Here is a 15,667-nt window from a genome sequence, read left to right on the forward strand (position 1 = left end):
GACTGTGAGCCAGGGGAAAGACCCACCTTACTAATGAAAGTGCTATCCAAACTGTTGTAGTGAGAGCAATTGTGATAACAGCTCATTACCAGCCTTATCTATTTCCTTGATTCTCCAGTCCTTAACCAGGAAAGTCTCCTGATGAAGTCAACTTGATTGTCCCAACCTGGCTTCAGGGGGAATTTTTGCTTGAGTAAGGACTTCAGAGTCAGGGCCGTTGAGGCCACACATCAGGAAAAAATGTCACTAATGGGGAAAAGGAGAAAGGGAAGGGGCGGGAAAAGGGAGCTGAAGAAAGATAAGGAAACTGAATGGGGAGGGAATCAAACTGGAAGTGATCAAATGGGAAAAACAGAAAGAAATAAAAAGATACCATGATACTTGATATAACTCTCACCCAGAACTCGCCCAAGTATTCCGTACACACGTGTGAGAGTCATTAAGTTGAGTAGCTGTAATGAATGCCAGTGCATTATTGGAAAAGAATAACACTCAGATGTTGGGTTTCAGAGGAACAGCCGTGTTAGTCTGTATTCGCAAAAAGAAAAGGAGTACTTGTGGCACCTTAGAGACTAACCAATTTATTTGAGCATGAGCTTTCGTGAGCTACAGCTCACTTCATCAGATGTTGATGTAGACTTTGGAAGAGAAAGGGGGACTATTTAGTACAATACAGCATCTGAAAATGAAGGTGTTTCTTCTTACTGTGCTACAAGCAAATGTCTCAGAAAAGAAATTGTGTGTGTGTGAGAGAGAGAGAGAGCGCTACATGCTGACTAAATCAAGTCAAAGGACTGGGTTCAATCTTTCCCTTCTCATCTGCTGAGATCATGTCACTGGACTTTTTGAGCTGACGGCTAAAGAGATGCAGCTTTAGGCTGTGAGAGGACTTTGTTCTGCCTCCCCTCGGTGATCTTTCTGTTCATTGTCACACCAGTTTGTGCCCAACAAGAAAATTTTTCCATAGTATTCAGCTGGATTGTTTGATTTGTATTTCTTTTGAGTTTTTTTTCTTCCTTGTTCAAGTAATTTGCCAAAGCAACCTGCTTGTCCTCGAGATGATTTTAACTGAGCCTGGGATACTGTTAATTAGGGACAGTCATGGGCAGTAACTCAGAGAGAGAACCTGATTCTTGAGCTCAAGAGGAAGGACCGGGAGTATCAGCATAAGTATGAGGCTAAGAGGAAAGGGGATTACACTTCCCCTCCTCTAAACAGTGCTGCAAAGGGAGCTGACAAGGGCCAAGCTGGGTGCAGAGAGTGCCAAAGGGCATGAGGTGCCATTACAGCTGTAAAAGCAGCAAATCAATATAAACCCTGCACTGGTTTTTCTGAAGTTCTAAGCTACTTTGGAGCTGGAGACTGTGCCCCTGGCTCAGCCTGCCTCTGGCTTTCACCAGTCATCCACTCCATCTTGCCATGCATTTTATTAAACCATAGCTTATTATTTTCTTTAAAAAAAAAAACCCACACAAGCAGAGACCTACTAAAACCATATGATTAGTAATACAGCCCTCTTAGCCTGCTGTGGCTAGCAGGAAGCCAGGGAACCAACACCATCTACACAAGAGAGATAAGAAAATGAAACGCCACAGAAATAGAAGACCCCTGGGAACTTGCGGTTATCCATTCATGGCTGTGGAATGGTGCAGTACTGCATTCCTGCCATGATGTGGTGCCGTGCAAAGTTATGACAGCAAGCTCAGTCATCTGACTCCAAGAAGGCTGCTGCCAGCAATATACAAGCAATGCTGGCTTTCAGAGGAAACCTAGACCTCTGGAGATGTTTCCCTTTGTAGGGGAATTCTTCTCTGACAAGAAGGGGCCCTGGTTTCCGTTTCTATAGAACGCTGGATAGGAAAACAAAGGGAAGCACTCCTGCAGGTAGTTTGCCTTTTGGATCTCTAAGTGATATTTCCTTAAGGACTGGTGTTGATATACTTAGGATAATCTCTTGTCAGGCCCAGCCCCTTGGGCTTTTTGTGGATTAGGCTACTCCACAAAAGAAACCGAGAGAGTGTGTGTGTGCAAAAGAATATAAGAGAAGCAGAGAAAAATAGGGGAAGTGTTTCATTTGAATCTTTATTACTTTTTTGGGCCTTGTGCAACCCTGTTGATTTCAGTGGGGTCCTGCTGATGTAAGTGAGAATTTGGTCCAATGTATTAAGTTCAAAGTAGGATCAGGGTAAACTAAGGGTGCGAGGAACAGTGCTCCCTTCTCCTTTCTCTGGCTTGTGGGAGCAGGCCCCCCTTTCTTCATTTTTCAGCCCACTTTAACCACTGGTTTAAAGTGTCCAGAGATAAGAAAAAACAGTCTTGAGAGAGTGAGGAACAGCTGTAGAAAGACAAAGGGAAATAAAGAGGACAAAGATGGAGAATAGTGAGAAGAACAAAGGAGTGGGGTTTCTTAAGGCAACAGCAGTGTCCATAACGGTGAATTGTTATTAAACTGCTTTTGTGCTAAATTTGATCATGTTCTGACATTCCCAGGATCTCTCGGAAATGATCAGAACATTGATCTTGGCCCTACATACTGTGTGAGCATTCTCCTAGCCCTTGTGCAAACCACCAGTTCAAAGAGTAGTTCGTTACTGGTGATTGCCTGATTTTGTTTTATTTACAGAACAAAGTGCCCTCTATTTTAATAGGTGTGATCACATGAATCTGCTGTGATCCTCAGGTGGCTTCAGTTCCCATAACTTATTGATTTTTCTCTTCATTTGGGGTGAAGGCTTCATTTATTCATAAGACTTTTGTGGCAAAATGCACCCAAGAGCAGAGAGCCCATTCAATTCCCTTATGCTATGTTAACCCAGCATTTAGGCTCAAGTGCTGAATACAGTCTTGCATACAGGTGAATTTCACCCAGGGCCCTTATCCTGTATCAGACTGTGCTAGGGAAGACCCCTGCATCTATGTGGAGTCCTGTGGAAGTCAGCCCCTGATTGCAGGTGTCCAGGCTAGCAGGGCTGCAAACAGAGAGCACAAAGCTTTATAATACATTGAGCCTGATTCTTTGGTACCCTGAGCTATATGGGAGTTACCAGTGTAAAATGGGGATAAAATGCTACCATATCCAAACAGTAGTGTTTTAGGAGTGAGGAAATATCAGTGCTGTGCTCATGAGGGATTTTTCTTTTGCAGAATAGCAAATGTTTCCTGGCAAGAGTTTGACCTGGAAACAGGACTAACTGGTGAGTTTTGAATTCACACAATTTAGTTTAAATAAGCAGTTAATAGTTTTTAGAATACTGTTTGTTTGTTTGTTATCTATCTGTTGATTTCATAAATAAAAACATCATTTTTAGAAAGAGAAAGTAGTTTAAAATACCCTTTTGCAATATTTGGGTATTGTTTTGAAATGAAGATTTTTTTTTTTCAACTTCATGAGCTGAGCTCTACTAACCTGATGTCTTAGATATGCATTTGTTAGTAACTGATTTTTAGGTTACTTAACAGGATATGACTAACCACCAGAAGTGACACATTAGAGATGGAGTCCTACAGTCTGCTAGATAGAAAATAGTAAAGCTTTAAATTTTTTTAAAAGACTATTCTCCATACAAAAATGATCTGTGATTGTCTATTTGTTTCATGGGTAAAATGCTGTACCGATGAGTTAGCAGACTGGTGATTCTCAAAGTGCTGAGAAACAGTATATCTTAACGGATCAGTTTATAATGCTCACTACTTTTGTTAGGCTCTTAGTGTCTGAAAAGACAACGTGGCCTAAAATTATATCCTATGGAACACTTACAAGTTTTCCCAATATTATAAATCCCACTCATATTTGTATTGGAACACTAAAGTAATTAAATGTTTGCAAATTATTAAATTATTCTAAGTTTTATCACATTGGGTTTAAATCAATGACCTTTTTAATGACTCTGTGTGCCAAATTGAAACATGTGATTAATTAAATGGGAAATGGCAAACATTTCTAAATACATCCAGTAGATTAGTGGGCACTATGTTAGAATGGCAAATCAGTATAAAGGCTTAGATCAGGAAGATTACATGTTACTTCAAATGCACTTTTTTTGGTTAATGCTCCACTATGGGACAATTTCAGCTCTCAGACATGATCATGGGAACTTCCTACTTGCAGAAGCTGTGACAGTGCATGATTTAGTCCTAATCAGTCTGCTGATTTTATTGCAAAGCATGTCATGGTTTTGTTTGTTCCCTATAGAATATGCACTGCAAATCTTATTATACACAATTTGTATATTCTATGTATTGTGAACAGCTGCTGGTTTCTACCATAGCAAATTCTCTTGCTCAGGCACAGTGGTTTCAGCTGTGAATGGAATTGGTATGTGACAGAACAATATGTCACCCAGCTTCCTTGAATAAAGCCAATTAAAAATGACACATTGTACTGCCCTTCTCCTTCCTTCGGAGACAGTGTGTCTGATCCATCCCTTTATGGCTTTCTTATACTGATTATTGGAATGCTCTTACCAGCATTTCAACTTGTTTAAGTAGTGGGCTATAAACAATACAAAATTCAGCTGTTTATATTCTTGCTGGCAGCAGGTGATTCCATCATATCACCTCAATCCTATTCAGAATGTATTGTCATATTAATTATAGGTGTTTGCCAATTCCGAAAACTGGGTAACTGGGCAACAAAATGGCAGATGAAATTCAGTGTTGATAAATGCAAAGTAATGCACATTGGAAAACATAATCCCAACTATACATATAAAATGATGGGATCTAAATTAGCTGTTACCACTGAGAGATCATGGAGTCATTGTGGATAGTTCTCTGGAAACATCCATTCAATGTGCAGCAGCAGTCAAAAAAGCGAACAATGTTGGGAATCATTAGGAAAGGGATAGATAAGAAGATAGAAAATATCATGTTGCCTCTATATAAATCCATGGCATGTCCACATCTTGAATACTGCGATCAGGTCACCCCATCTCAAAAAAGATATATTGGAAAACGTTCAGAAAAGAGCAAAAAAATTATTAGTGGTATGGAAGAGCTTCCATATGAGGAGAGATTAATAAGACAAAGACTTTTCAGCTTGGAAAAGAGATGACTAAGGGGGGATATAATAGAACAATCATGAATGGTATAGGAAAGTAAGTAAGGAAGTGTTATTTACTTCCCTCATAATACAAGAATTAGGGGTCACCAAGTGAAATTAATAGGCAGCAGGTTTAAAACAAGCAAAAGGAAGTATTTTTTCACACAACGCATAGTCAACCTGTGGAACTCGTTGTCAGAGGATGTTGTGAAGGCCAACCTTGTTCAGTATAACAGGGTTCAAAAAAGATCTAGATAAGTTCATCAGTGGTTATTAGCCAGGATGGGCAGGGATGGTGTCCCTAGCCTCTGTTTGCCAGAAGCTGGCAATGGGCAACAGGGAATGGATCATTTAATGGTTACCTGTTCTGTTCATTCCCTCTGCAGCATCTGGCATTGGGCACTGTCAGAAGACAGGATACTGAGCTAGATGGACCATTGGTCTGACCCAGTATGTCCATTCTTATGTTCTTAAACAGGGCCCGAATTATCTTTTGGAGTTCCTGTTTTTTGTCCTACTGGCCTTTGGCTCAGGTCACTCATAAGTTTCATCTTGTGTTTTCTCTCCAGTCGTATCACTTGTGGCTCTTTGTGGAACTCTTTGCTTGTTGATACTAGGAATCTACTTTTCCATTGTCTAAATGTAGAGAGCCACATTCATCCCCAGCGTATACATTTCTGAAGTTTAATGTTTGGACCAAGGTGTGTTTGTTCTCACTAAATTTTCACTTAACTAAATATCAACTCTGTAGGATCTCTTGACTGTTGATATTTAATATTACTGCTAAGTGTTTTATTTGCTTTGGAATAAGGTGTTTCAGTTCATTACTAGTGCTGTATGTCATCAGCACTTGAAAGTGGCAAACAAGTGGCTAGTAAAGTCTGTCATAGTCACAAATTCTTCTGGGCACCCAAAACATAAGGTACTTTGTCTATTTCAAGTCTGCAGTCTGAATGCAAATGCTCAAACTGTGGACAATGTGGGAATATCGGTTGAAAGAAGATAGTAGTTTTAAAACAGTAAACATCAAAAACCTTTTATGTGATATCAGATTTCAGTGCCATCTATTTATAGTATATTATTTAAAGAGACCTATGACTTGAACTGATCCGTAAGTGCTCTTCTTCAAATATCTCTCTCTGCTGTGATGTCTGTATCAGCCAGTTACTAATGGCTTGACAGGCAGATAGGGATACCTGGCACTTACACAATTGCTTTTCCTCCCGAATTAGAAAGTGTGTGTGTGTGTGTGTGTGTAGATGTTGTATTTATTAAATTATATCTTTCTCCCACCACCACTGTATATCTCTTGTCCCCTTAGATTGTAAGCTATTTGGAGCAGAGATTGTATCTTTGTATGTGCTTGTATAGCCCCTCGCACAATGGGGCCCTGGTCCTTTTTTGGATTATGGTTAAATACAGTATCCGCTTCAAAACTACAATTCTGCTCTAAATTTTTCCTTGTACTCCTGGGACTTTCAAATAGTTGAAAGAACAGTGTTATACAAAGTTGTTTTTAAATTGCTTTTCTACATCCACAGAACTTACATTCTGGGGACTAGTCCATTAATGTAGTGGAAGCGGGTGGGTACAGATCTTCCAAATGAGTTAACGGTGAGCTTGCCCGATGGATTCTTGTTTAATCAGGTTCAACGCTGGACCAGTCATGCATGTGTAGAACTCTCATTGTGGGGAATGGAACATCTGGTTCTTTGGGCTCCTGTCCTTGGCCCAGGCAGGGAGCAGAAGCTGCTGCCGCCTCCCCAGCTGGGCTCTCACAGGCAGCTGCTGTGCCACACAGAGCAGCAATCCAGAGCAGCCGACATGAGAAGCAGCTGGTCCTGCCCCTTCCACTCCCCGTCTGGGCCCGGCTGCCAGGGACAGGGGCCGAACGTGCCGGAGGCAGGTGCAGTGTGAGAAAGACAGAGCCCCTCTTCCCCCCTCCCCTGGCAGGCCAAGCAGAATTCTGGGGGGAGGAGGGGCACTTGCCCCTGCATGTCCCCCCTCTACATGTCGCCGATGCTGCTAGGTATAACTTATTTAGTCATGCCAGTTTCTTATTTCTATACACACTTTTCCATGTGTGTCTACTCTCTACCTCAGCACAGCTGCCAGTTTCCCTGGGCTGCCTGTCAAGCTCTGACAGGAAGAATACTGGTCTGGTTAATTTAAAGAAGAAAATCATACTTTGCCACTCTGAAAATTACATGAAAATCTGAAATATGGTGGATATAGCAAAGTCAGGAGGCTCTTAACTTGCGAGGAAATTATGCTTCACTCTGCAGAAAGCTTTCTGTAGCCGTCTGATGTTCCACTTTGAACACCCTATTTGTGTGATATTTTACTTCATCTACAAGGTGAGCTCCATGCCCATTTTGTTTTAAAAATGAATGTTCAGAACTGTACTAGAGAGGTTTTCCATTGCTTCCTGTTGATAAACACTGAATTAAAACATCTCTAAAGTATTACCCGTGAGTTCTTTAAACATTCACTTAAACTTTAATATATAAATACAAAATAGGAATAAATAACAATTGCACAATGTCTTATTAAGAACAAAAGTATTTGTATAGACTAGCTCTATATAAATAAATCAAAGTACATTTTACTTGTGTTTTAGAAGAATGATAAACTTTTTATAAAATTAAGAAATTTTAAATTTATTTACTTTATCCCTCATACCCTTACTGCAAAGGAATCATGCATTATCTCTACTAAACAAAGATAAGATCCACCTAATTGAATGAGCCCTGATAAAGATGTGGCTCTACTTTCCAAAATTAGACATGAAACATAGACATACCAGGACTACTCATTGAACAAGAAATAGTAAAGTAGAATACAATGTTCATGTGTAGTAAAATCAAAGTTACTGTGTATCAAAACTATGTCCCTTTACATACCTTTGTGATGAGTATTAAAAAAAAAAAAAAGACAACTGGCCAGCATGCAACTGACTAAAACATTCCAGTTTTAGGGATGTCTGAGTTTGGCCAAAGGAAAAAAAGAACTAAAAGAAACAGACAAAACAAACAAACATCCCAGATGCTTACAGTCCCCTTTGTGTTCTTCCTCTCTGTGCCAGGTCTGTTAATGCTTAGTTTGCAGCTGAGATGGGTGTTCCTGATGTTATTCTTCCTGTATGTGGTCCATCGTTGCAATTTGGAGCATAAATTTCATATGCCTTCATGGAGATGGTGGTCCTTTCAGAGAATTGCAGGACCCTGGAGTGCTTCCAACTGTAGTTCCTTGCCCAACCCACTGTATTAGAAATCACCTTTTAATGCAATTCTCGAAGACATTCAGCAATGTCCATAATTGTCACAGTTCCATTTACACAGTATTATTCACATTTACACAGCTTTGTTGACATGCTGTAAAGTTTCACTTCAGAACAGAATTATGATGCAAGCAAGGACCTTCATTAATTACAGCAGAAAGAGAAAGCTTTAAACATCTGTTACATATCCTGTTCTACTTCCCTTTTCACCTGCACAAGTGCTTCTAATAAATTCTACTATACCATGGATTGCTCACTCTACATTTTTTTTCCTTATAATAATGCCATTTTTCCCCATTTGATTCTAAGGTGTAATTTTATAGTTTGATTCTAAGGTGTCATCATTTTACAGTGAATTGTTCTAAACAGAAGGTAAGAACATTTAATTGAGAACAATTCTGTTGGTTTCAGCCTAGTTTAAGTTCTTCTGTCCCCCCTCCTCCCCAGTTGAAACACACGATGTTTTAACAATACACTAAATTGCACTGTATTTCTAATTGGGTCAAACAAACAAAAAAATTTAAAATCCTGGTTTTTTTTTTAAATCAGTTGATATTTTAAGTTTTTAAGAGCATTTTCAGAAATTTTGTTTTTATAGCAAATAGGCCCCCTTATGTTTTAAAACTGCTGAGTGGTGTTGGTGTGAAATATCTCTCTTGTACCTCCTGGTTTATATCTTGTGTGATAATATGGGTCTATATAATCCTAGGTTTAAAACTCCTTCTAAATTTCCCTGAAGGAAATGTATCCTTTTTCAGTGATACCCACCCCTGAATGGAGAATGACTCTCATCCACTCAGTCGTCTTGTAATTCTTTGGATCTCTCTCCTTTCATGCCTCTCTGTGAGATTGATCCAACTTCTGCTGAAACCAGTGGGTCTCTGTTTTCTCCAGTGGGAGTTAGATCAGGCCCTTGTCTAACAGGCTGTCATTACCTTTTTCATGTTTACTGCTCTTAGCTGATCCATGGATCAGCTAGAAAGAATGCTGAAATGCACATGCACTGGTACCATCATCTTGAGACACGTGCGTCTCCTCAGCCACATGCTGGATTTCTGCTCTGGAAGCAACTGCTGCCCCAGCAGTGGAGTTCTATATGCAGTCATTCACTGCCAGGTACTTTAGACCCACATTTATGGTTTGTTTAGGAAAAGAGGGGAAAAAGTTTATAAAACTATATAATAGAAAGGTTTTTTTGCTTTATAAGTTTGTGAAAAGAGAGGGTGTGTGTTTTTTTTTTAATTTTAAAATTCATGTGCAGCAGCGATGTTGTGTCAATATATTAACATGGAACTTCCACAAAAATTCCCTTCTAGTCCGCAACAACATGAGTGTCTTGGAAGGATTGAAATATTTATTCTTTTAATTTCCTCTTTAAACAAAAATGCTCTCTTCTACCAAGGAAGTGAGGCAATAGGTGCAAAACTCCCATGGACTTCAGTGGGACCAGGATTGCACCATAATCTCTTGGTGATCAAATTTATGTTATGGAAGTGTTCCTGAAAACGATGCTGACTGTATAAAGTAGCATCACACAAATGTACAGTGTAATCTGAAGTGGCAGTAAGGTGTTTGGGGAGGGAGTTTTCTCTCTTGAGGAAGTATTTTGGAAATTACTGTACCTTCCATTTGAAGCAATTTGTTCCATTCCAAGGCAAATATACCAAATTTTAAAAAGAGGGCCCTAGTGACAAGTTACCTCTGGGAGCAGTGTTTCAAAAAGAGGTTGACTGTCAGGGTCATGGGTAGTCACCCCAACTCTCCTGTTAGTTCAGTGGCAGAATTTAAACAGGATCTTTGGAGTACTCCACCCAGTATAATGCTGCCCTACAGGGTTGGAACCCCAAACAAAATAGCATTGTGCTAATGGGAGAACCAGAACATGAAATTGACTGATCTAGTGGATTTCGTTGTCCAAGGGGGTCCAAGAGGTAAACAGAAATTATAAATGGTGTCACACCAGTTATGAAAAAGAAAGAATGTTAATATTCACAGTATGGTGCTAACCTACTGTGAGCATCTTTTATATAGTACTGCCACCCCCAACTGTTCAGGCATCCTGAGTTGGGCACCAAAAAATCATGAGAATTAAAATAAATAAATGTTGGTTTCTTTTTCTTTGCCTTCTGGTTTCTGAACCTTTTAGGGTGCACTCAGGTCAAGTTTCCAAGTACTTTCTCCATAACTGAGCCAGCTAGAAACACCTCCCCCCCCCACCCCCAAATGAGACTGCATGCGAATCTCAGCTTTCTAGATCCCAGCAGCTGGGGCTGTAAGTGAAACACCAAATAGTGTGAAAATGGCGATAAAATAATGAGAGCAGGCAATACTGACTATATAACTTTTATGTCTCTAAAGGTGCCCCTTTAACATGCTGGAGATGCAGAAGCTGTGTGAGAACTTCCATATCTACCCTGAAAATCAATCTCTCTCTCTCTCTCTCTGCAGTACAGGTGTTTCCCTTTCCACTGCAGCTACCAATCCTGGCACTACACTGGGGATAGTAGTTGCAGTGGGTAAGTACACACCTGTCTGCTTTGCATTCCAAGCAGGGATGCCGGCACTGACTTGTCCAGGGAATCAAAATATTTTTCGTACAGGACCAAATTCATTGACCCCCATGGGAGTTTTTTGTTTGAATAAAGAGGAGATGCCTGAAATGAGGTTCATGCATGACAGACTAGAATACTGTCACTGTGCCACAGTCTTGCTGATACCAAGGAGCTGCTCAGACAGCTTTTGTTGAAAGTAACAAGACAGAAACAGACTGACACTTTTTGCAAATTTTGGGCCAGCCTTGTAAGCATGTGCTCAAGACTACCTACTTGTATTTGCATGTGCTCAATTGTAAATCCAAAATGCCTAATGAACATGCAAGATGGTATGTGGACACAAAGGAAAGTCTGACTATGCATCAGGTATTTGCTTTGACAAATGTATACAAGTTTGCATGTGTATGTTTTAACATTAGGGCTTTTACTAAATCCTTGAAATTAAACTATGCTGGAAAGGCTTTAGACAGTTAATTACATGCACAATTGAAGAAATAGTGAAAGCAGCTTTTTATCCCAGTGGCTCTTGTTCCTGGATGTGGATTTCTTAGTGTGGTACTGCCCAATACTGTGATCACCTTTCAACATTTGTCAGCAGTTACCACACAGTGGCATCTAAGGTACTCCAGTTATTTCCTGTATAAATTATAGAGAAAGCTCCTATGCATTAACCATTGGTCAATTAATTTAAAATGACAACTGTGAGGGTGTTATGGGGCAGAGCCACCTCTGACCTGCACCTATTTTTTACAGAGGTGAACAAATCTGTCTTATGCAATGTTACCTATATAACTGAGGCAGCTGTTGAAAACTGATCTGCAAAGAACAATGAGGATTTACAGGCTACATAAAATACAAACACAAACCTACTTATTCTCCTTCTTGCTGAGGGAACATCGTGTCACTAAGGTTGCCGTACCTGTCTCATTCTTGCCCTACAGACAGTAGCTCCTTTTTTAATTTCTTAAAGTGTAAGGTCTTTGGGGCAGGAACCATGTTAACCTGGGTTTTTGTACAGAGTGAGGGAGGACACCAATCCTTACTGGGACCTCAAGGCATGACCACAAGATAAAGGTATAATGACAATCAATCTTGAAGAAATGTATTTGCAAGAATATCCAGCAGAGCACTCTTTTTTTCGTTTGTTTGAAAAATATTGAATATATTAATCAAACTAGTTGCTGCACCCAGCTGCAAATCACACTGCTTGCAGATTTCCGTTGCTATCAGGCTTGCTGTTAAAACCAAACAGTTCCATGAATCTCTGGAAATGGGCATGAATTTGACTTGCCATCTGAATTTGGGCAATACTAGTGGCTGTACCAGTAATTTGTAGGTACCACCAAAACCTCTGGCTGTTACTGTTACTCGCGGATACCGTTAGACTATCTAAACAAACCACTCTTCACATAGTTGAAACATTCGTTTGAAAACTGAGGGTCCTATTCAGCAAATAGAGTCTTATGGCTCTGGCCACAGAGGCTCTAGAAGCTTCCAAAGCTCAGCTATCACTGAGCCTAATCCTGATTCAGGACCCAAAATTATACGTTGTTTGTATAAATATTTCTCTGCACAACTTAGATGCTTTGGGCACCCTCCCTCACTCGATTCTTGGGAATTACAGACATATGCCTCTTTGTAGCTCAGGTAGATGTAAAGTGACTCACATTAATGACCGCTGAAGGACTCAACTGAGCATGTGCTGAGAGAATAGTGATGTCAATTAGATTCTGACAGCCCTCTCTTTTCTATGAACAAGACTTCTGCAGCTCATTGCCCTCAAAGAAGGAAACACAGGTTTGATGTAAGGGCGTGCATAACCTCTGCTAACAGACATTGTCCTGCTGGTTTATAATGCTCCATGAGTGTTCTGTCAAGCCACTCGTGTCATTGTTTGACTACAGTTAAGAGCAAGGTGCTCTGTTTTCCAAGCCCAGCTCAATCAGAGCAAAGCACAATTTTGGCTCTTGCATTGTCATGAAAAGGATAAAGTGCCCCTGGTCATGTCTTCAGCTTCTCAGTGAGCCCAGAGCTTTGTGTGCTGAACTTCACCACCTTGTTTGGACTATTTCCAGGTGCAGTCTTCCACTCCATTCATTCAAGCAGTTTGTGGGCACTCAGAGGTCCCAGACATGCGGACTGAACTGCAGTGGGACCCATTACTAAACATGATCAGTCATGGAGATGCAGTCCCAGTAGGATACTGCTATCATTGTACAAGGGCTTCCTGGTACTTGCCAACTGTCTACTGAAGCCATCTATGGTTGATACCTATAACTTAGCAAAACTGCCATATCACTGTAAGCATCCCCAATTACATTCTAATCAATACGACATACATAGAGAGGCTGCCCATTAGATATGCTCTAATCATATCTTTGGATAACTAATGGGCATTGTGGCTGCTGGCTAGAAATATCAATATGGCAGGCCTTCCCATCCTTCTGCGCTGAGGGTTAGCATGCTAGTTGTTAAACAGGCTACCATATTTCTATCCATAAGTCTCTGGAAATGGGTGTGAACATGCATTGCCATCTGAATTTAAACAATACATGTAACAATAAAAGTAATTCCTAGGTTACAGCAGAGACCACTATTATTGTTGTATGTGGATAACAGTACCTTTGCCTAGATTAGAGCTAAATGGTGGTAACTTTCAGAAATCAAGATATAGCTGTGTCTATGATTTTTTTTTTTTTTTGTCTCCTGAATCAGGATTAGTATTCCCTGGGGAGGGAAGGGAGTGAGGGGGAGGGGTTAGAAGGATGTCTCTACCCTCTGGACTCTCTGCGGAATGGCCCCTGAGGAAATGGCTAAGAAAGAGATCAACAGGAATGCCAAATTTCTGCTGAATAGGTTAAAAGGGTGAGGAAGCCTCTTCGGCAGCCATCCATGTGCAGAAGGCCTGCATAACATTTCTGCTGAATAGGGCCCTAAATGAAGACAAAAGAAACATAGGAAGCCAGTCGTAACTTGAAGAGCTTTTTCGATTGTGCCGTTTCTTATTTTTACATTTGCTAATCTCCAAGGACATTTTATTATTTTTGGTGCAATTAGACATCCCTTTGGACATGCCAATGGAATGGAAATAGAATCATATTTTTATCTGATATATAAATGTAAAACAGCCTATTTAGTTAATTATTCCTTAACAGCTCTAAACAGATGGATACGGTTTAGCCAATATACAGTGAAAGTTACTCAACATTTTATGTTATAAAAATCACCCTATATATAATGCCTGAGTTTTAAGTTTATATATATATATATTAAAGTTTGAAGTAGTTTACATCCCACTAAAACTGAGAGGAGCTGCTATGTCAGGCTCACTTTAAAAACTGGAGTTTCAGTTTAGTCTTTTCTGGGTTTAGTCTACAAATGTGGATCCTGCTATTTTGTTCTCAAAGATTTTACCCATCTTCTAGTTTCTCATTTAAAGAGCTTTTACAATTAAAGTAAATACTCAGGAAATGGAAATCTTACCTCTGCAAGGGGATGCCAATGAGCAATCGGTTTCCGAGGGTACGAAAGCATTTCATTCCAGTGGTCCCGGCCTAGGCTCTCTGCATCGTTGCCTATTTGACACACTCCAATGACCTCATTGTGACCTACACTGTGAAAATGTGCCATAATATTTTTTTCTTAAAATTTTACATTTGGGAACAAATGCCATTTAAATTCTCTATGACAAATAATGATCTAGGATGCTGGGAAAACTTGATGAGCTACACAACACAGATTTGAGTTTCATCCCTATCTTTTTCATGAACCTAGATAATATACTAATAGTTTACTCTTTTCTATCATATTAGTTCACACTGTGTGTGTTGGTTTTCTACGGAGTAAATTGACAGTTGGACTTTTATTTGTCTACACTCCAATTTTAACCAACAGAAAAATTCATTAACATTTGCAAAAGAGAAAAATAACTATACATTATACGTGTTCTGACTCCAGCCCACCCAAAGCATCTGACATGTAAAGACTACTATGTGAAATGGGATATCTGAACAAGCAGGACACCTCTTCCAAAGCAATTATTTGCAAATAGAATATATAGTGGGCCACATTTTCAGAAGAAATCTGAGGAATTAATGTGATGGTGCAGAAATGGCCGTTCAGAGTGCAGACTGTTCATTGGGATAGGCAATCATTACAATTTGAGTAAATATGTATGCAAATTAGGCATACAAAGTTCTGGATGCAATTCTGTATCTCAGAAACTAAGAAGTAAATGCTGTGTGATGGTACAGAGAATTGTAGCCTGCTGCTGAGACCTGCACCACAAAACATTTTATGACAACTTGTGCCAGCTTTTTACAATCTGTTGCCTCATAAAATCTTGCATAGTAGATTTGTATTCAGTAGCAGCTACAGGTATCTCACCGGTCATAATCCATAACTGCTATTGACAAGTTAATTTGGTCAATGTTTTCCGGAGGGACATCAAAGACTATGGCTTCATTGTAAACAGGATTGAGGGTATTCCTCTTGGTGGATGTTTTCCTTTTCTTTAGCCGCCGTCCTTCGCACATTAAAGAAACCTTCACGTAGGGATCTGGGTGAATCATGATAAGCAATTTTGTTGATTTAAAAATAGACACAGATGGAAAGCAAATGGAGTAAGCTTAATTTATGCCTATATCTATATACATAATTTATTCACCGTTACCTACATTAGAATCTGAGCTCCTTCAATAATGACACGCGCTGGCAGTTAAAAGGTCTTCCTGGTTGAATGACTGTAATGAACCATTAGATGTTCATTTAGGAAGCTGGGTTTTTGTATTGTGT

The 15,667-nt window shown here is 39.8% G+C and overlaps 1 protein-coding gene across 2 annotated transcripts in view; it reads right to left on the bottom strand.

Moving 5' to 3' along the window:
- Positions 1-7,546: 7,546 nt before the first annotated feature.
- Positions 7,547-15,667, bottom strand: part of SYT9 (synaptotagmin 9) — a 118,361-nt gene continuing 110,240 nt past the window's right edge. The window contains exons 5-7 of one of the 2 annotated variants that reach the window (XM_048854389.2): positions 15,260-15,431; positions 14,357-14,486; positions 7,547-13,806 (exon numbers count right to left, since the gene is read on the bottom strand). In XM_048854389.2, the coding sequence (XP_048710346.2) occupies positions 13,699-13,806; positions 14,357-14,486; positions 15,260-15,431 (410 nt within the window). In that variant the 3' untranslated portion in view covers positions 7,547-13,698. The remainder of the gene's footprint in view (positions 13,807-14,356; positions 14,487-15,259; positions 15,432-15,667) is intronic. The other variant, XM_048854390.2, reaches the window with a different exon arrangement.

Source organism: Caretta caretta, chromosome 6 (assembly GCF_965140235.1).
Source record: "Caretta caretta isolate rCarCar2 chromosome 6, rCarCar1.hap1, whole genome shotgun sequence".
In the NCBI taxonomy this organism is placed as follows: domain Eukaryota; kingdom Metazoa; phylum Chordata; order Testudines; family Cheloniidae; genus Caretta; species Caretta caretta.